The sequence below is a fragment of the Orbicella faveolata genome, unplaced genomic scaffold (assembly GCF_042242905.1).
Source record: "Orbicella faveolata isolate gen_17 unplaced genomic scaffold, um_ofav_v1 contig_13, whole genome shotgun sequence".
Lineage (NCBI taxonomy): Eukaryota > Metazoa > Cnidaria > Anthozoa > Scleractinia > Merulinidae > Orbicella > Orbicella faveolata.
Window position 1 is genome coordinate 17,529,791 of NW_028301540.1, and position 22,204 is coordinate 17,551,994.

Genomic DNA, 22,204 nt, shown 5'->3' on the forward strand with positions numbered 1-22,204 from the left:
ATCTGTGAGGCTTACACAACGAACTACCACGCTTCTCTTGACCAGCGGTTGCGTTTTAATCGAAGACGTGTCGAACAAGGGTCAAACAAAATTTCGCGGAAATGCAGGTTTGTTCGTTTGTTTTGGAACGGGAATATGATTAATCGGGAAAATGAATGACTTCTAACTTCATTTGTTGTTATAAAAGAAGCAAGGTGATTCCAAAGGGAATGCCATAGAAGCGGAGTTACTTCCAATCGACATTTACTACAACAAACTTTTGGGTAAGGAAGATCGACCGGTGCATTAATGACTTGCGATCAGGCGTTCTTTTTGCAAAAAAAGAACGCCTGCACGAAGAATAACTGGTGTAAAAAGTTAGTTCAATTGATTTAAGCGTATTATCTTCAAATATTATGAAGCCTTTTACGTTCTAGTACCATTATCGACGATAGAACAAAACCAACGACCAAAAAAGGCTGCCATTTGCACAAATGTTTGAGGAGGGCTAGAAATTTGCCCATTTTGATGTCAAAAAATTATAACCTTCTAAACAAAATGCACAATGCCAAGCCAGGGTGAAAAGCATACCCTATTTCAGACCAAAATGGTTGAAATGAGGGTGGCAAAGCGTTTTTGTGTGATGCGTGATTGCCCCAAAATTAGCAGTGTGATGCGTGATTGAGACCAAATTAGCTGTGTGATACGGTACAGGACATCGTAACGGGATGCGTGATTTGTTATTTTACAAGCATGTAATTTGTGATTTACCAATTAGATTTCTGCGATAAGTGAACGTTCTTTGAACTAGTAGGATAGCAACCAACAAACAGCTGATTCCAGCTGGCTGTAAGCTGTGCTCAAAAGTCACACATGGACTATATAGCGGCTGCCAGAGGCGCCAATGTATGCTTTTGGTTCAACCTTGTTGAGCTGCGTCGTTGCTGTACTTTGCGACGGCAATTAGCCACGACAATTATTATTATTAGTATTATTATTATTATTATTATTATTATTACTCATTCAAAGTAAATAGTGAATGGAGTCTTAAAAAAGATCATTAAATCGTGACAGGCGTGACACCATTTTTCTGTTCTTGACGTCTGATGTCTTTGATCCTCGTGGACTTTCATGGTACTATAGGTCCAAACAATTGTGATACAAATTATGGGAATAAGTCAATTGAAAATAGTTAAACTTTGCACAAGGACTATGAACTTCAGTGTTATTTTTGTCCATTTTATTGACCAATCACTTTTGGCAGTGCGTCAGAATATGACACACCATATCCAAATCCGGCTATTGTATAAAAGGTCTGAATGAATTTCGTCTAAAAGGGCTGAAACAGCAACACACGTTAGAGTTTGGTGTCATTTTATACTACTAAAGAAGACAGTTGTGTGAGCAAGGAGAGACCACACAAGGAAAATGTTTGTGTGCCACTATAAGGTTGTCATAAAGACCTATAGTAACTGAATTCAAAAGCCATGTTATATGTTATTTTTACAGACATAACAACGTTGAATGATACCTTGTTCTAGACATAGGTCAATTTTTAATACCCCGTTCTATGAATTTAGTTAATTCCAGTAGCCGTTGTTTTGAGAAAGTTATTTCCTTATTTGGTTGATTTACACATCCAGATATGAAAATGCTGCTTCTACACAATCAACCAAGGTCTCTCTCATCTGCCTCCCTTGGTCGTTGAGACCAAGGGAGGCAGATGAGAGAGGGCCTAGGAATGAGGTTGCTACACAATGCGGTAAATTGTGATGCAATGTTGCTCATCCCCACACAGAACCACGCATGCTTTATTGAACATGTTATGTCACATGATAACCCCACGATAACTGCCTTAGGATAACATACCACTCACAACACAGATTGCAACGGTTTGATATGTTTGTTAAGGTGCTTTATTTATGCAAATTCTCTATGAATAATTTCAAATGGCTGCTGATAATTTGATGAGCTTTCGTACGTTTGAAATATCATACCCTGTTCTAGGAAACGTCTCGAAAATGGATGCCCCGTTCTAGATCAGTAGTCCCAAAATCATGGACCTGTTGGGTGGCATATACCCGTATAGGTATTATGGGGGAGTGCCCCTCCCTGGGGTGGTAGGAGGGAAATGAAGATCTTTATAACATTATTAGTTATTGACAACGCAACGTAGACTGCGATAGCAGGGAAATATATATCTTTTTTGTCAATATTTACAATTTATTGACTACTGACTATGGACTGTAATGGCAGGAAATATTAAGCACTTAATGACTGGCCCCAAGGGAAACTGTAAGTTTTGTTTCCCCGAGACCCTCAATGTTCCCTGAGGCGAAGCCAAGGGGAATATTGAGGGTCTCGGGGAAACAAAACTCACTGTTTCCCAAGGAGCCAGTCATTAAGTGTTTTGTTATACCTTCCGACTCAAAAATAGAAAAAAAAACTGTGAAAAAATGATTTGCTTGACACCTAATGGTGACTGTGCTTGCAGTACGAGTGGCAGTCAAACCAAGCTGTCCTACCGAAACAACACAATAACAGTCTTTTTCTTCCCAGCTGACAAAAATAAAGACAATACTTAAGTTGCTTTGCTTTCCTGTAATGCTTACCAGTAACTCAAGAATTCTGGGTTTGATTTGACAAGGAACAGCATATTTTGTTGTAAATGACACAACTATGTTTTTCCTCCCTGGTGAGTGGCGACAGTGATCGAAGAGCAAGTTGCCGAATGCGGGCTACCCATTTTTGGCCAAATTAAAAGCTTGAAGACACAAAGTGTTCACATTTTCCCCTTTGTTAATCCGATATGTTTTTGCCGAATTACAAATCCCAGTTCTTGAATAATGAATGCCTTCTCTGGTGGGAAACGTTTCCTGACGTCAATGGCTTTTTGACATCAGGCCGACTGGCACACAAATTTGCCGCCGTTTCAGGGTGCACAGCCTGATCACGTGTGAGTCAAAAGTTCAAGTTGTTGTTTCCCTAGGGAGTTAGTGAGTTTTGTTCACCCTAGGGAGTTAGTGAGTTCTGACCCATGGCACGTGACACGTTCTCCTCCAATCGGAAAACGTATTTGAGTTAGGAGGTGCATGTATAACAAAGATCTTTATTTATCAACTATATGGGCAGCAGTAGGAGAGAAATATAGATCTTTGTGCCATATATTTTTAAATGTGTCGACTACAGACCGTGGACTGTGCACAGTACCAGGGAAATTGGCTGCGGACTATGGACCATGGTTATATGTACCCTATGTCTTCAGAGTTGGTGGGTATAGTAAAAGTGCTCCAAAAAGAGCAAGTGCCTTTTAACATGGGAAGTGGTCCTCGATTGTTCAAATATCAAAATAATTAAGACTGAAAATGTCTGAAAATATTTTGAAAACAATGTGGATGCAATAGAAACCATTGCTTGCAGGGTACAGTGTTGATGGAATCTGTCTTCCATGTGATCTTGAAAAACGCCCCAGTCTCATGTTAGGGTGATATAGTGCACCAGACTGTAGTTATTCTTGTTTTGCCAACTGGGTATGTTAATATAGATTTATTTAGTGCTGGTCAACAGTACATGTATGTTGATAGTTTGACTCAAATCACTGGTGTCTTGTGACTTAAACAGGCTTGCAAGCTAATGATAAGAAAGCAGAAAGAGGAATTTTTATAATGTTGTTGATGTTAGGTCTAAGTAAAGTCATGGACTGGAGTCCTGTGACAAATTTGCACATGTGGTGCTTTTTCACACATGCTTAAACAAACAGTCACATATAAATGTAACTACACTTCTCAGCCCCTACCCCTACCCCACCTACATGCACAATTCTGGACATGTGTACCAGCAATTTTTTTTGAGTTTCAATGTTGTGTTAGGTCAGGAAGGGGAACAACAACACATTTCAAAAAGATAGGAGTGTTAATTCGAACTTTGGTAGTAAAACAAAGATAATTCATAGTGCATTACATCAACATCAGTGTCTCAATCACTTTTGTCCACTATTGTACAGTAGGACTGTAGCTTAGATACCTGCATGTGCATTCAAATGTATTTGTGTTCTTTGCCTATCTTAGAATACAAAGGACTTAAAGGAGTGCAATACTGTTCAGTTTATTAATAAATGATTCATTTAGTACATACATATATATTAGTTTACATCCCAGTATAAGCATTTTAATACTTTTGTTTTCCTGATCTTTTGAGTTATTTGTTGTCAAAACAGATTGGCTTTTGGACAGAAGACACTGTGAGGTGAAATGGCAGACAGCTGTTTTGGAGATAAGAGAGAAAATTAATGCTGCTATACAAGACATGCCTCCTGTAGATGAGATCTCACAGCTTCTTTCTGGGACATGTATGTATGATGAAGTGTCTTTTGATTTATACGATACATACTTTCTGTATTGTCCTGATAGTAAGGTTTGTATTTGCTGTTGGCTACATGTTTCCAGTTGCTTTGCCATTAAACACCTTCACTCTGCCATCACGCTAACTATTTAAGGCCTTCACTAGCATCTGTTTGATTTTTTGCTTTTACTTCTCTTTAATTGGCTGTAGCCAACGTTGTTAGAAGAAATTGCACAACCAATCAAGCCTTTTCTTGATCATTATGGAGAACTTATTAGCTGTTAGAACATCAATGGTGATGCATTAAAATGCTCTGAATACTGTTAGCTGTTCATGAACTACATGTATCCTGTGCAAGGTCACAGTTGAGTTATAGAAGTACAACTTTTAGTGCTCACTTTTAGTATGTCACACTGTATGTACCATACTTTATCTGGATTCCAGTATGTCAAAGTGCTTTCTTTCTACAGATATAAGTTATTTCCACTGCATCAGAATTGTAGAACTGTTGAAAGTATCAGAGTCTGCAACAAAGAATATTTTTGGTGGTTACTCATCAAAGAGGATGAAGGTTTGTGTCAGTCTGGAAGTTGTTACATTGAGTATGGGTTAAACAAAAAGTTGTTTTTGCAATCATCTGAAGTCACAAACACTACATTGAATGGCCTCAAGCCGTGATCGGTCTCGCATTTTGATCATCAAGTGATGCCTTACAGTGTAAAAGTGTAATAGAGATTGCTTGTACTGATGAAAGTTGCTTGTTTTTCATACAGGATTGGCAGGAAATTGTGAAGTTATATGAAAAAGATAATGTGAACCTAGGTAATGAAATTGTCATTTTGCTGAGATCTTTAGCAGTTAGATATCAGGTACTAAATTATGTTTGTTGTGTAAAATAACGATTGATTCCTTGTTCCTTCAGTTTGGTCAGGTTATAGAATTAATTTAGCGCTAAACACCAGGTCATAAAGTACAGTAAGTGGAGATTGATTAGTGAGTTCTAAACTCAGATCACTGAGCAGGACTGTGATTTCAGACCACTTTTTATTAGGGAGAAGAGTATTCTTGATGGGTCATTGATGTTCTGGATCAAACGTTCCTGTTGTTGATCAATATAATTCATCCACAAAGCAACATGTTAGTTTCAGGTGTGCAGATCAAGGCAACAGGTCACTCAAAACTGAAAGCTCTATATATCGTAAAATACTGAAAGTAATGTCCCTCCAAAAGTAACGTGAAAAAAATTGAGGCAGCTAATAAATTCCAAGAGTAGGAAGTGTACCCATGATACAATTTTCATGAAGTTACAGGAGCATACTAACAGGAACCGTATCATTTTCAACAGGAGCATATTAAAAAGAATATTCCTTCTAATTAAAATTTAAAACTCAGCCATCACACTGAGATATTGATACACCAGTCTAAGGTAGCAGTGGGTCAGGAAATAAAAACAGTCTATAGTATCTGACTTGCTTTCCTGCTGACCACTGACAACACAGTCTAGACGTGAAGAACCAACCCATGTGGCAGCAACATAAATTTAAACTGGATCGAAGAATTTCATCTCAAGTTTTAAGACCTATTTTAATAGTGAATTTCTGTCTTTAGGTTGTAGAAAAGGCTCAGTAGTGTCAACTCAAAATTTATGTAACGTTTTTTTGGTCCCCAAAATTAAAATCCCCTAGAAGTAACAACGGCTGCTAATTCCAAAAGTAACAAGGATTGTTACTCTTGGCTTTGATAATTTTAGCTTGTATACATTATATTTTTCTTTCTCAGCTGAGGCAGCTCATCTGTTAATTAGGAATGTCAATTATGAGATCCCCTCATTAAAGAGACAAATAGGAAAGTGTCAACAAACTCAAAGGGTAAGAGAATGTTTCGGAGCTTTCTGTTTTAAGCTGAAGATATTAGATAATAATTATTATATGAGTGAATGAAGTTAATGAAACTAATGTTTGGTGGCTATTAACTGTTGGAAAAGACTGCTATAGCTGTAGGAGATCTTTTTTATTGTCTTTCAACAATATTATTACTCTTGTTTACATTGTACTTTTGATTCATTGAGCTTATAAAGCTATTATGAGAAATCAGAATTATCATTTGACACATTTTTTCTTCCTCTTCATTGCCTGAGAGCCAGGATATGACCTGCAAATAACTGCTTATTAATAGGAATAATGGTCTGTTCAGGCGTAATACAGTCTAAGTGATTGCTTTCCTGAGCTGTCAGAGAGTGATTTAAATTAAAAAACAAACTTGTTGATCCAGTGATAAAATAATTGAAGCCTTTTGTGCAAAAGAGGGCATATATAGCATTTTGGGCCGATTTTTATTTTTTGCAGGATCGAGCTAATTTTTGGCAGACTGACTTGTTTTGACAGGAAAAGCATCATTGCGTTGCATCCTTTGAAGGTGGATTTTGATGCGGTGTAAACTTAAATGGTTACTTTTAGCAGCTTCGACAGCATGGTTTTTTTAAATAGATGTTTTGATTTTTGAAATAAGTAGAGAAATAGACCGGAAAAAAAAATCCACTGACCTCGAATCAAACCAGTGTAACGACAAAACAAACTTGAATCCAGCCCTTTCAGCGCCTTATTCACTTGTGCTAACGAAGCAACAGTAAGAAAATTGCTTAATTATATGAATGTTAAAACTAGCGGCAAATACCACACTTCGATGACTTCATCGTTTAGCAAAACAAAAGGTTTCTTTTGTTTTTCGCTCAACAAAAGATCTCCAACACCCTTGGAAAACTGAGTTTTTTTGCATACGTTATTTCTCGAAAACAAAGCGTAAATCAACAAAAACAGTTACGCAACGATGCTTTTCATGTCAAAACAAGTCAGTCTGCCAAAAATGAGCTCGATCCTGCAAAAAATAAAAATCGGCTCAAAATGCTATATACGCCCTTTTTGCATGAAAGCCTTCAATTATAACTTTAAGTTCAATAATTATTATTGAAGTACGTTATCACAAATATATTTTGGTCTGTGGCTAGCAGATCAATTTGCCTCAGCCTTTGGCTTCAGCAACCAACTGATCTGCTTGCCATTAACAAATCACGATATTTTGCTCAACCTCGTCAGTACATCATTTTCCATGTCAAATTGAGTTGCTTTAGTAAGCATGTGTAACTATTCAAACTCACAACCAGTGGGTTTTCTCAGCTGGATTACATCCCTTTGCATGATCCTTTCTCACAACGGAACAAAAATGGATTATTTTAACAAGGACATGATAGGCTAACAAAAGTTTTTCCCGTTGGTTTCTGGGAAAATTCCGTTTGAAGTTGTCCAACAGAAAATGTTTCTCTAATAGTAATAGTATTGTGTGTACTTATAATACTCTTTTTTTTAAATAATTATTAATAAGATGTTTTATGAAAGTTGTTGATCAATGGAGGGGCTGAAATGCATTTCTGACATGTGTAATATACATGGCATTTGTGACTTTTTGTGCTGTCATTATGTTTGAAATAAAAATTAAAAGTTTTCAGTGAAGAGTTTCCCCAGTAAGTCTTCTTTTTCATTGTTAGTTCACTTTAGAAAGGTCATGATAAATCAATAATGATTGTACTTGACTGTCTTTAGGAGTGCACAAGAAAGGAAAGTGAATATGCTTCCAATGCAGCATTATTTAAAGAAAAATATCAAAGTGTTTGTAAACAAATGAGTATAAAGGTAAGGGTGTTAATTTACCAGAGTATACATGTACCGTGAAGATCTAGGAGCCCATAAGAAACAGTATAGTTAACAAGAATTATTCCATGAGTATGCATTGGGTAAGAGATGGTAGATAGCCAACAATGCACGTACCTTCGAGTTGGCTATAATCATCTCATATCCAACAAGCGCGTGTGGAATAATTGTTTTATTAAAAACGCCCCCAAAATATAGAAGACTAAACTAAGATGAAAATAAAAACGCCCCAAAATTTCACACGCACACTTACCATAATTATTTGTAGAGCATGGGATGGACAGTACACTGGACATGTTTGGTTTGAATATCAGACATAAGGCTTCTTTTTGCTTTCAATTATGACTTTGCAGTCCCTGTTAGCTGATGCAGTTAACAACCATTTTCATTTATCTTGTTGTGCAGGGAGACAATGTGAAATCAGAGTTGTTAAGCCTCCTGGATGAATTACCTGAAATATACAAGGGGATCACTGCTGCAGTCAGCAGTTTGAAAAACACAACTCACTTTTATGAGACTTTTGTCAACTTTTTAGTTCCCAGGTTTGTTGAGTGTAGTTCTCATTTCTTGTCATTGTTTGATGGTTATGTGAAGGTTATGGACAGTATATTGATGCAAAATAATTGAAACCAACTCTTGGTTTTGGAGAGCTTTAGAATAAATTAGGTGAACTAAGTTCTGACTTAAATGAAAAAAACAAAACAAAAAACGGACAAATATATCTGTGGATAGAATGACCATGGACTCTGTTGTGGTTGTTTTCAACACTTAAATAGTCACGATTCACACATATGTCATCAAACAACAGTCTAGGATCATCTTTTACGTGATATTTTGCTCTTTCAATACAGGACAATTTCTATACTAAAAGACCTAGAAACTTGTTATTAGCATGAATACTGTCCCGTAGATCTTGATTGTTTTTATATTTCAGTTACAATAGTAATAAAGAAACCTCGCAGTTGACAACACCACTTATAAGACACATTCAACAACATGGCAACAGCACAGTGTACCAGTGGAGGACAGGCAAGACCCCATCGGTAAATATGATCACTGTAGTGTCAGATGACTATATAACATCCTAACATTTGTAGTTCAAGATAAGAACTTTATCATCAGTGAGTTAATTTACCCATAGGTTGTTGTTCCAGACAGAAGACCAGAAAGTTCAAGTGCAGAAGTTAAAAAAGATGATGGAGAGGTAAAGTGCTATTAATAACATGGTTGTCATCAATGTATTTAAGGTTACTTGATTTGCAATTCTTGGTGCAACACTGATTTGTGCTGCATATCAATCGCTAGTATTCGTTTGTTGTTATCTGTAGTTATTAACTGTCAGTCCAACTCGTAATTTAGCTGTGAGCTCCTCTGTAGGAGATGAGAAAGGGCAGGGAATCTCTGTTTTGTAGAGTACCATTGACTATTGGCCAACTTGCAATCCTCCGTGGGAAAAAAAGATGGAGGCTGTACATTTTACCACAATACAATGTGTACCTAACACAGCACATTCTCTATTTTCCAATTGCCCATAATTCACTTTGTTTGCCCTCCAAATTTTCCATAAACTATTGTTGTGAAATGCTCTTGGGAATATGCAGACCTCCCAAGAGAACTTCACAACAAAAGTTAATGTAAAATTTGGGGGCAGAGTGAATTATGGGCAATTGGAAAATAGAGAATTAGGTACAAGAAAAGCCATATATTTGCAATATTTCTCCCTGTATTAATGTAATTAATTATACTAGATCTGAGGATGTTAGAACTTTTCTGTACACTTTTATGTGCATATTTGTGAAGGTTTGCTCAAAATTATTGTAAATGTATGACTCGTCATTTCTTTTCTTATGGAGGATTTTGAAAAATCCGATCTCAGTGTGTACTTAGTCAAGTTTACTGTGACCCAGTGACTGACTGAAAATGATTTATTGTGAGTTTACTTGTATTAAAGTAAATGTTGTCACATTTTAAGGACATGTAAGTAATTGTTTAAAGATAGTGGCACGTGCATACCTTTGTCTTTTTGTCTTTATTTTCTCTATGCTACCACAGATTGATTGGGGTAATGAAACCATCTCCGTTACCAATGTTGGGTCTGACAATGTTGATTGGGGGGAGGTTGGTGAGGAGGACATAGGGGGGATAGACTGGGGAGACAGTGGTGACACTATTGACTGGGGTGATGGTGGACAAACAAATGATGATGGTGACATTGACTGGGGAGGTGATGGGGCTGCTGAAAAAGAACTAACGTCGAACATCGGTGGAATCACTCTGGAAGGATCTGGACAAGGTGAATAGTAACTGATTACATTGCTTTATGCCTTACATACTGTAAAGGAAGATCAGTTAGATTGTATTTTGTTCGGGGAAATTACGTAAAATATAACGTCATATTTGAGTTTTAAAAAGAAAAAGGTATTAAAAATCTTAAAGACCTTTTCCTTAACCAGTGTAGCATTTTTATATTCGTCATATTTGAGTTGTTCATCGTCAGCTGAAAGGGAAAGGGTGCTTAGACTGCTTATTCATATTATAGACGATGAAGTTGTCAGTGGAGCAGATGCTGAGACATTACTGGATACAACTCAAACAAGAAACATGTTAATTGATGAGCTGTTGGAGGTACACGCTGCTATATTTTGTTTAGATGTCATTTCATGATTCATTGGTTTGTAATTGCTGACACCTTTTTTGTGTACAGCTTCAAGGATTCCTCCGACAAAGAATGATGGAAATGAAGAGTGATTCTGATGTGCTGTCAGCTAACCAGGTAGTGTACAAATCTCTGTATGTAGTTACTTTCTACACATATGTGTATTCTACTATTGTACTTACAATAGGCTAACACTTTCTCACTGTAAAGGAAAATAAGGCAAACCATATTTGGAGCAAGAACAATCATAGACTGCCAGTAGTCTCTCTTTTCCTCGAAAACCGTGGAGAAGAGCGCAAAACAAATAAGCGTGCGAGCATGACTGTGAGTGTGACGTGCGAGCGGCGATGCCGCGAGTCGCTAGTAGCACGGGGTGTCACGCTCACAGTCAGGCTTGCACGCTTACTTGTTTTGCGTTCTTCCCCACGTTTTTTCGAGGAAAGGAGAGACTGCTCGCAGTCTAGAGTAATCATGATACTTTTGAACCTGTCTGTACGTACCTATTTCCTGGTAAAAAATTAATTTGTACTCTGCTGTCGACTACATACTTTTGTTAACAATCACTATAGTGGTATTAAAGTGTCATTTGTCATGATCAACACTGTTCGCAGCCAGGCCTTTGTGGCTGTTGTCTCAAATGAGTGGGCAAGAAAGGGGTGCTTATTTGAAGGGGACTTTTTTGGAACGGGGTGGGGGTGCTATGTTAAGTGTCATTGTCAGAGAAAACCGGGCAGTACCAAAAGATCGAGGTCGGCCGTTTACTTTCATCTTTTCACTGTACAAAAGCTACCCGAAAAGATTAACAACCATGACATTTGCCGAGGTAGGCATTCGTTTTTTTTCGAGATGTCACCACATCATGATTTTGGGCTCTCAAGCGGTCGAAAATGGCCGAAATTTCGGGCAACTTTAGGTGAGCCTAAACGATACTTCGTACAAATTCCAGAAGCTCTTATTTTCGTGCGATGATATTTGTCCCTTTATTAGTTGGCTGAGATATATTTGAGGTCTTTCGCTTTAATTCGACGGTTTTTACGAGGTGCCAAATATCGCCGCCGAATCAGTTATGAGAGTGACTCAAATTTTAGCCATTTTCAGCGAGTCGTTTTTCAAAAGTGCGGCAGTTTATTTCCACAGAAAAACAATTTTGTGATAGTCTCTTGCACTGTTATCAATATCCGGTTGAGTTAAAATTGATATCTTCAAGCAAATCGGAGTAATTGGTCTAGCAAAATCCAAAAAAATCATTAGTCAGAAATATTTCCCGCCAAATATTTAGCGAAGAATATCACCTTATTCCGACTTTCTGCGATTTTTATCCATGATTTAGTACAAGATCTGCAAAAAATAGTTAGCTGGACTGCAGAAGAGAATTTTTAAGCTGTGAAATCGTTGTTAACCTAAGCAAACATTTCAAACTCGCCAAATCCTTACCACTGCCTGGGCTAAATTTTCCCGCGAAAATTCTATTTTTGACGTCACGCTGCATGGAAAAACAAAGTGGATCTTCAGTTCGATGGTCTTTTTCGCTGTTGTGTAGAACAAACTGCAAGTTAATAGTGAGCGAACCTTTACCCTAAATTTAATTTTGGAACTCAGCAAACCCCTTGTTTACATCTATTTCTCGTTTTCGAAAGGCGTGACGCGTTACAGATTCAAAGGTTAGACGACTGGACTTCGAAATGTCAATCTTACTTAAAGGTTTCTCCTTACTTTTGAAAACATTAACTGTTCTTTCGTATCAGAAAAATCGCCTGGCTTTGTGGGTGGCGGGTCAGTTTTTCTTCAATTATTAGCGTGCAAACAAGGGGGTCGAGGAAAGGCGTCAGATGTGGTATCTATTTGGCGCAGCCAAATGTAAACAATGAGGAAATACAGGTTACGACAAAACTTCGCTGCTATCCGGCCTACGAAATGATCATAAAGGACAGGCGACTGGAATAAACATCTCAATTCGTGTAATCGTTGCTAGGTCAGGATTCCCAGCGGAAATCTTCCTTGCCTTCATTTTTGTCGTTTGTATTGTCGCAGGTTTGTACGCCGTCTTGTTTTCCGCTTCATTTCCTTTCTCTATTACCTCGTACACGCAATTGGCGCAGCAGGTTACTAGCACACCGTGTTGTTTTCCGCTCTGAAACGTTTACTTTCAAGAAAGGTAATTTAATGTTGCTCTTGTCAATATCACCACAAAACCTCAATGCAACGAAATTACATCCAAATTAGTATTGATAATCTCTTGTCAATTTTACTGCTGTTAAAGACAACTATTTAAAGTTCGTAGAGAACGAGGTTGCATGTTTGTGATCCATGAACGTAAATTGAATTACATTTTGCACGCAACAGAGTTGCTCTGAAGATTAATTGAGATAGTTTTGAGGTGGTTTATGAAAAAAAATCTTGCGGAGGCAAATTAATTTTCATTAACCCGGCCAAAATGTAGTTGTATCCGTGTTAAGAGAAATGGGATGGAAACGAAAGAATATCTACAAAAACAAGATGGTTCAAATAATCTGAATGTCAAAAATAAAAGGAAATAATGAAATGGATTGTTAAAAAAGAAACAATATTTGTCCAGACAGTAGTGTGTATATCCTTCCTACCCCATTCAAGGACGGTGCAGAGGTGGAACTATGAGGCCGTGAAGAAGTACCATTGTATAGTGGCAACGGAGAAGGGACTCCCCCCCCCATCCATCTCACCACCATTCACACGCTGTTTGCAAGAGGTGGAAGAAAAATCTGCTGTCCTAGACGACATTTCAATTTGATTTAGTTTTCTAAGAACTCATTAAATAAAAGTGTTTTTATTTTTAACATTTACATGTAAACCAACTGAGTGGGTTGCGAGATTGAAAACTCAGACCCGTAAAACTGAGACCCTCGAAAACGAAAACTCAGACCCGAAAAAGTCAGACTCTCTGTGCGTCTCGAAAACTCAGACTATATCACAACCTTTTTTCGCAGCGCATTTACTGCGGATTGCTTCAAGACATCTTATTTGCTGTTCGTCCATACAATGTCATGGGCACAATCTGCAGAGAGAGGAAAAAAATAAAACAGCCCACGGTGGTAGATTCCTCTGCTCGGATCACGAAAATAATACCCAGCATTCGTATGTGTTTTTTGGTTGCTTTATAAGTATAAACAAAATTGATGAAATTTATTTTATACTTAAAAGCCATTTAAATTCCAAGGTTAGTCACAATGGCTCGAGGTGCATTGCGTGACAGTTTCGGATATTATATACTACGGATCCTTATGTTTCGATCAATTCTGCTAAATTAAGAACAGTTTTCCGGGTCTGTGTTTTCGAGACCTTAAGACACCTTTGAATCAGCAAAAAATTATCTCAAGCTTCATAGCAAGTGGTCGTAAGTCAATTCCATGCACGAGGTAATAAAGGAAGAAAATAAAACGGAAAACAAGACGATGTACAAACCTGCGACGATACAAACGACAATGATAGCAAGAACGATTTCCGCTGGCAATCCTGCAGACCTAGCGACAATTTCACGTATTGAGATGCTTATTCCAGTTGTCTGTCCTTTTAGCTCATTTCGTAGGCCGGATAGCAGCGAGGTTTTGTCGTAACCTGTATTTCCTCATTGTTTACATTTGGCTGCGCCAAATAGATACCACCTCTGACGTCTTTCCTCGACCCTCTTGTTTGCACGCTTATATTTAAAGGAAAACCGACCCGCCACTCGCAATGCTAGCCGATTTTTCTGATCTGAAAGAACAGTTAATGTTTTCAAAAACAAGGAGGAACCTTTAGGTAATATCGACATTTCGAAGTCTTACCTTTAAATCTGTAACGCGCCACGCGAGAAAAAGATGTAAACAAGGGGTTTGCAGAAGTCCCAAAATTAAATTTAGGGTAAAGGTTCGCTCACTATTAACTTGCAGTTTGTTCTAAACAACAGCAAAAAAGACCATCGAACTTGGATCCACTTTGTTTTTCCATGCGGCGTGACGTTAAAAATAGAATTTTCGCGGGAAAATTTAGCCTAGACGGTAAGGATTTGGCGAGTTTGAAATGTTTGCTTAGGTTAACAACGATGTCACAGCTTAAAAATTCTCCACTGCAGTACAGCTAACTATTTTTTTTTGCAGATCTTTCAGTAAATCATGAATAACAATCGCAGAAAGTCGGAATAAGGTGATATTTTCGCTAAATATTTGGCAGGAAATATTTCTGACTAATGATTTTTTTTGGATTTTGCGAGACCAATTACTCCGATTTGCTTGTAGATACCAATTTTAACTCAACCGGATATTGATAACAGTGCAAGAGACTATCACAAAATCGTTTTTCTGTGGAAATAAACTGCCGCACTTTTGAAAAACGACTCGCTGAAAATGGCTAAAATTCGGGTCACGCTAATTAACGATTTGGCGGCGATATTTGGCACCTCGTAAAAACCGTCGAATTAAAGCGAAAGACCTCAAATATATCTCAGTCAACTAATAAAGGAACGAATATTATCGCACGAAAATAAGAGCTTCTGGAATTTGTACGAAGTATCTTTTAGGCTCACCTAAAGTTGCCCGAAATTTCGGCCATTTTCGACCGCTTGAGAGCCCAAAATCATGATGTGGTGATATCTCGAAGAAAAACGAACGCCTACCTCAGCAAATGTCATGGTTGTTAATCTTTTCGGGTAGCTTTTGTAGAGTGAAAAGATAAAGGTAAACGGCCGACCTCGATCTTTTGGTACTATTTGGGGCTCTAGCAAAGAACAGATATTGATACAAAGTACAATGTGCACGTTTCTAGTTTCAGTCAGCTCCACAGCTTATTCAGATGCAGTCTGTAGAGTCAGTGCAAGCCATGGAATCAGCTGTTACTGATATTCTATCAACAATCACTTCAATGAAGATGCACAACCTGTTCTTACTGAAGACCTCTCCAAGGTAATCATTCTAGTGCTGGGGCAAATAAGGGAAGGGATATAACACTCAGACTTCCACAGTTAACTGAAACTCGTTGTAAGAGTGATGGCTTATCAAATGAAAGGAAGGATTTCTGCCTTTGTTTGAATCTTGTAGTGAAAGGTAACTGTTCATTTGTTTGTTTCTGTTTTATTTTGCTCACTGGTCACGAACATGCATGTGTTTAATCCATTCATGTTGTTATGCGCCTCTTTTTCTTGTTACATATTGTGGACACTACATTTGTTTAATAGATACTTGGACCGCTTAGCAGATTCTCTGCAGCAAAAACTTAAAGTCTCCGAGAAGTTGGTGGCGTCCATTAAAACAATGGCCGACAAACGGCAGGCTGCTTCCACAGAGCAACAGGACTTGGAACCCAAGCTGGAAGTTATCAGAATGAAAACAAAAGAGCTACAAGTACAGGTACTTTCATTTGACTCATTAATCACTTTTGCATTGCCTGATAATGAGTCTTTTATCATAACACCGTTAGAGGAATAACTTAAATTCGCTGAAATCTCGTTTAATTAAACACTCCAAGACGAGAAGAAATGACACCAAACAATGTTTAAGAGTCTTTATTCGTTGAATTACCCACACATTGATCGATTTCAAATTTAACTCCTAATCTCCATTCAAACTCTCATATTATGCTTGGGTTTCCGATGCTTTTACTTGCAGTTTTGGCTGCTAATTTATACTGTTAATAGCTGTACATAAGGTTCTGTTTGGTTTGCTTTCACTGCTGTCCATTTTATTGTTGCAGATTGCTCAAGAAATTTCCAAGAAATACAAGAACAGACCAGTCAATATTATGGGCGAAATAAACACTGTATAGAAAGTCGTAATTCACCGCATGATTTCTGTGCTGTCGTATCTTGTTTGACCATAGGTAACCCCAGCGTAATATAAGATTCTGCAAACTCTTGTATCATGCTTGGGTCATCTGTGGTTTGATTGACAGAGAAGCAAGGAATTATAACATTCAGGCCCGCCACACATCAGTTAATAATAACACGAATACTAGAAAAAGTCAACGTACATAAACAAATGTTTATATAAATAGTAAGTTTTACATTCTAATGGAAAGCGTAAAATTTAAAAGATATAAAAGTCTTATTTTTCAGACCAAGTGTCCAGCGTTTGAAGAAAAGTTACAGTTCACATAGTTACATTATCTCTTGAACTATTTATTTACTAACACCTTTCGCTGGAAAACAAGAGTTCCAGGCTAAAAACTGAAAGATAACATATAGCAAGTATGCACACTAAATGTGCAATTAAAAATATGGAATTATTTTAAAATTACTGACAACTGGATTATGCGAAATAAAACTGGCAAGTTTTCAATCTCTCTCGTCATCCTTTTCTCTGGCTTTTTCTATTTGTGATATCGATGTACAGTGGAACCCTGTCAACACGGTCACCTACGGGTTATGAAAATTTGGCCGTATTACGGGGAAGGGTCAAATTGTTTGACTGGTCTAAACTGAGTGAAGTCTTAACAGTGAATCACAATTGCACTTCTAAACAACTGTTTTTTAATACGCAGGAATGCAGATACTATTTTAAAAAAATTGAAACTTCAATCAGTACATACAATAGTAACAATGGAAAGATGAACATAACTGGTTTGAGTGGCCGTGTAAACGGGCTAAAATCAGAAAGGATTATATAGGAAAGCATTTCAGAATGTGGCCGTTGGCCGTATTAACGGGGTTTTCTTTTAGGAAAATGTAATGGCGTTTCCCCGGAACAAAAAAAGTGGCCGTTTTAACGAGGTGACCGTAAGGCGGTGTTCCACTGTAACTCTGAGGCCACGTCCACACTACACCGGAGAAATTTGAAAACGGAGGTTTCACCCTGAAGGCGCATCAAATGTTTTCCGTCCACACTGTACTACGCCGGAGTGTTTGAGTAAAACTCGGGTAGGGAAATATCATGCTTATGGTAACCTCATCGTTTTCAAAAAGCTTCGTTTTCAAAATGGTTTCTGTCCCGACTAAAAGGCAAAGATGGCGTTTTCAAATACCTCCGGTTTGTAGAGCGTTTTCGAAAAGCTCCGTTTTCGTTTTCGATTAATGCGGACGGAAGGTCTAACAGGAGAAATAAAGCTCCGTTTTCGTTTTCGATTAATGCGGACGGAAGGTCTAACAGGAGAAATAAAGCTCCGTTTTGGTTTTCGATTAATGCGGACGGAAGGTCTAACAGGACAAATAAAGCTCCGTTTTCGTTTTCGATTAATGCGGACGGAAGGTCTAACAGGAGAAATAAAGCTCCGTTTTGGTTTTCGATTAATGCGGACGGAAGGTCTAACAGGAGAAATAGAGCTCCGTTTTGGTTTTCGATTAATGCGGACGGAAGGTCTAACAGGAGAAATAAAGCTACGTTTTCGTTTTCGATTAATGCGGACGGAAGGTCTAACAGGAGAAATAGAGCTCCGTTTTCGTTTTCGATTAATGCGGACGGAAGGTCTAACAGGAGAAATAGAGCTCCGTTTTCGTTTTCGATTAATGCGGACGGAAGGTCTAACAGGAGAAATAGAGCTCCGTTTTCGTTTTCGATTAATGCGGACGGAAGGTCTAACAGGAGAAATAGAGCTCCGTTTTCGTTTTCGATTAATGCGGACGGAAGGTCTAACAGGAGAAATAGAGCTCCGTTTTGGTTTTCGATTAATGCGGACGGAAGGTCTAACAGGAGAAATAGAGCTCCGTTTTCGTTTTCGATTAATGCGGACGGAAGGTCTAACAGGAGAAATAAAGCTCCGTTTTCGTTTTCGATTAATGCGGACGGAAGGTCTAACGGGAGAAATAAAGCTCCGTTTTGGTTTTCGATTAATGCGGACGGAAGGTCTAACAGGAGAAATAGAGCTCCGTTTTCGTTTTCGATTAATGCGGACGGAAGGTCTAACAGGAGAAATAGAGCTCCGTTTTCGTTTTCGATTAATGCGGACGGAAGGTCTAACAGGAGAAATAAAGCTCCGTTTTGGTTTTCGATTAATGCGGACGGAAGGTCTAACAGGAGAAATAAAGCTCCGTTTTCGTTTTCGATTAATGCGGACGGAAGGTCTAACAGGAGAAATAAAGCTCCGTTTTCAAATTCCTCCGGGTGGTGTGGACGGGGCCTGAGTTAGAATTCAGACATTTTTTTTCACGTAGCCTCCAATACAACAACAACAGCACCAAAGAGGAGGAGGCTAACTTTTTACAGTCTTCTTTACTCTCTTCCCTATTCTATTCACTTGTTTTGCGGAGAAAAAGAAATAGTTTATGTCCTGCTGGGGCGATATAAACCACAGGTCTCCAAGCTCAGCATGTGACAGCATAACGCAACGAACACTTTATTTGTATGGGGAATTAACCTTACGCCTAAATATGCTAAAAGACGCAAATACAACCCTATGTTGAGGTGAGTGAAGTTTGTCATAGCTTTATTTTAGTACAAACCTACCAAAACTCGAACGCACTCTTTAATCTACGATTACTACTGGTTTTAGTATATTTAGGCCTAAAGTTAATCTCCCGTACAAATTCTTTAAGGGGTACTCCACAACAGTCACATACAGTGGAACCTCGATTTAACGAAGTGCCAAGGGACTGGGGAAATTTGTTCGTTATAGCGAGGGTTCGTTAAATCGAAAACCTCGATTTAACGAATTTTCGGAAAAACAACCAAAATGTTCGTTATATCGAGGTTAGTTAATAATTAATTTTCATCGGTGTTACGTAGCACTACCCAGCATTTCTGGATCTGAACAATTACTAATAAGCGCTCTTTCTTTAATATCTATGTAGCTATGTACTGTACAGATATGTACATAGCTACGGCACTTAGAAATTGTACAGGCAAACAAAACTGCTTAAAACTACATATAAAAAACATAAATACACATCTATATTGAGACGCTAATAAAAGATTACTTCCAATGGAGGTTTTTTTGTCATCAGTAAAAAATGCGTCCTCCGTTTAAGAAAAATGAACATGGTATTAAACAAAACGGTAACAATTTTAACACTGTTCTAGTCCAATTGTAGGACTCTTAATCAGAAAATTCTTTTAGTGAAGATTGTCTCTGTGGTTTTGTTGCCATTCATAGGAATGTATCTTCCATAGAAGAAAGGGAGCGCAGAAATTCCTTTTCTTTTGCACTTGTCTTGTCGAATGACAAAATCAAATTGCGAAGCCCTGTCACAGCCTCGCTAGCTTCGACCAGACTAAGTGGTTTTGGCTCCACTATAGAGATGTCTGCGTCTGAATCTCCTTCATCTTCTTCTTCCTCATGACTCATCGATTCCACGATTTGGACTGCCTTCAGGGCTTCCCGTGTTACATCTTCCTCCGTCGGTTGGCTTTCGGTTACAACATTGTTATCAAGGGATACAAAGTGACTGAATGATATCTCTGCAAGAGAGGGAAAATGGTGGGTAATGTTTCCCCATAGACCGACACCAGTTTCATTGGTATCTTCATCTTCCTCGTCTGACTCAAAAGGATCGTGTGAGGGCTCCGCTACTTCACCTGGGAATCCTGCTTTTTTCCAGCAGTTTTTGATTGTCGTGGTGCTTACATTGTCCCAGGCTTTGGCCATCATAAAGACAGCATCCTTGAGGTCGATTTCTTTGACAGGTTTATTGTCATCTAAACACTGTAACATCCGCCTGATCATTGTCTTGCGATAATTTACCTTAAGGTTCTGGATTATGCCTTGGTCTGCCGGTTGAAGCTTGCTTGTGCAGTTAGGTGGAAAGAAGATGAGCTTTGTGTTTGTCAGACCATTGGCAATAACATGTGAAGTACAGTTATCTAAAAATAACAGAATATGGCGGTTTGCTACTCTCATTCGTCGGTCAATTTGACGGACCCATTTTTCAAACAAAACGCTGTCCATCCAGGCTTTTCTTTGAGACTCATAGGTCACGGGGAGCAAGGTCATGTTACTGTACCTAAAACACCTGGGTCTGGCATATTACCCTATCACAAGTAGGGGTAGCTTCTCTGTGCCATCCTGGTTGCAGGCCACAAGGACTGTCACGCGATCTTTACTTCTCTTACCACCGGTGCACTTTTCTCCTCTCAGGTTAAGCGTTTGAGTAGGGGTAGCTTTCCACATAAATCCTGTTTCGTCAGCATTGAAACGATCCTTCATGCTATAGCTGCGGCAAATATCCGGGAGACGCTCGCTCCAATTTTCGACAATATCAGGATCTACGCTTTTCTCTTCACCACATACAGCTTGGCCTGTAATTCCCTGTCTTTCCTTGAATTTTTCTAGAAAGCCATTACTTGCCTTGAAGTTCTCATACCCTAACTGTTGTGCAAAATACAGGGCTTTTTCTTGCAGCAGCGTTCCACTAACTGGGATGTTCATACCTCGAACCTTCCGAAACCATTCAGACAGTGCTTTGTCAAGATCTGGAAAAGTCGCCTGCTTCATCTTCTTTCGTTTGTCTGTGAAGAATCCTCCTTCATAGGCACTAATAATCTCATCCCTTTTCTTCATAATGGTCGAGATTGTAGACTGAGACAAAGGAGGATCAAAACGCTTTGCAGCGACAGTGTTTTTCTCCCCATCCTTGATTGCTTTAACCAGTTTATATTTCTCTTCCAATGTCAGCACCGTTCTCTTCTTGGTCTCTTGTTTTTTGGACTGCGGCCGCGATGTGGAAGCACTAGGAACGGGAACTGTTACGCTTTCTTCTGCTGCACTCTCTAGGCTTGCCATAGGACAATATATTAAACTGCTTTCGATGAAAAGTGCCAAATTCAACAGAGATATAAAGGCACAAAATACGGCGAGGTATTGCAGGACGTGCTGGAATTTTTGGAATCTAACACCTTTTGATTGCTCAACAGGGTATCCTGTCAACTTTCACAGGAAATTGAAGGTCTCTCGCTATTCACCGTGAAACTAGCGACAGGTAGCGGAACGGTGAAGCGACTTGTTGAGTTTTAAAACAGACAGCAATGAGCAACACAACATATTCTTTTCGATCTTGTATTCGAGGCTACCATGCGTATAAAGATATCTGGGATGCAGCTGTTGGTGAAGTTCTGGATTGTGAGGTAAGCCGTTAAAAGGAATCGTTTGTAGTTTTGACAGGTTATGAGCAAACTGAGTGATTTTACATCTATATTTTCTGCAGCACGAGCCTGACAACCCACACGACACCCATGCTGTTGCCGTTAAACGGGTTCAAGACCAGGAAGGGACAGAAGGGACGCTTCAGACCGTGGGCCATGTGCCATTGACACTTTCACGTGTCTTCCATTTATTTTTAAAGCACGGAGGGCAAATATCAGTGGAAGTGGCTGGTAAACGAAGAAATAAGGGTATTGGACTCGAAATTCCAGCAATTTATTCCTTTTGCCACAAAAAGCCATCAAAGATAAAGAAGTTAATAGAACTCATAAAAGACAAAGAGGATAGAGTCGAAATGTAGATGCTTTTATATGTTTGTATGAAATTATGTAAACAGCTGTAATGGGCTGTTGCCCTCGTGTTACAGGATTAAAGAAATGTCAACCTTGTTAGTTTGTTTTGCATTCATCTTTCGTCACATGTTGACATTTATTCGTTATATCGAGGTATA

At 38.6% G+C, this 22,204-nt stretch overlaps 2 protein-coding genes across 3 annotated transcripts; both read left to right on the forward strand.

The window, feature by feature from the left end:
• The first annotated feature begins 21 nt into the window (after window positions 1-21).
• On the forward strand, window positions 22-16,964 carry LOC110054191 (CDK5 regulatory subunit-associated protein 3-like). 2 transcript variants are annotated; one of them, XM_020760578.2, is made up of 16 exons: window positions 22-107; window positions 188-263; window positions 4,196-4,327; window positions 4,791-4,891; window positions 5,094-5,142; window positions 6,100-6,188; window positions 7,917-8,006; window positions 8,430-8,566; window positions 8,959-9,067; window positions 9,166-9,228; window positions 10,077-10,317; window positions 10,564-10,649; window positions 10,729-10,797; window positions 15,457-15,593; window positions 15,866-16,037; window positions 16,381-16,964. In XM_020760578.2, exons 1-16 carry the CDS (start codon window positions 102-104, stop codon window positions 16,450-16,452), a joined length of 1,629 nt encoding a protein of 542 aa, XP_020616237.2. In that variant the 5' UTR covers window positions 22-101; the 3' UTR covers window positions 16,453-16,964. The 2 variants fall into 2 exon arrangements, with proteins under 2 accessions (XP_020616237.2, XP_020616313.2); XM_020760654.2 differs by having other exon boundaries at window positions 23-107; window positions 191-263.
• A 4,614-nt stretch (window positions 16,965-21,578) lies between these two features.
• LOC149115401 (uncharacterized) lies at window positions 21,579-22,126 on the forward strand. The gene is made up of 2 exons (XM_089284893.1): window positions 21,579-21,677; window positions 21,758-22,126. The coding sequence occupies exons 1-2, from the start codon at window positions 21,579-21,581 to the stop codon at window positions 22,052-22,054; spliced, it is 396 nt and encodes a 131-aa protein (XP_089141019.1). The 3' UTR covers window positions 22,055-22,126.
• The last annotated feature ends 78 nt before the right edge of the window (window positions 22,127-22,204 follow it).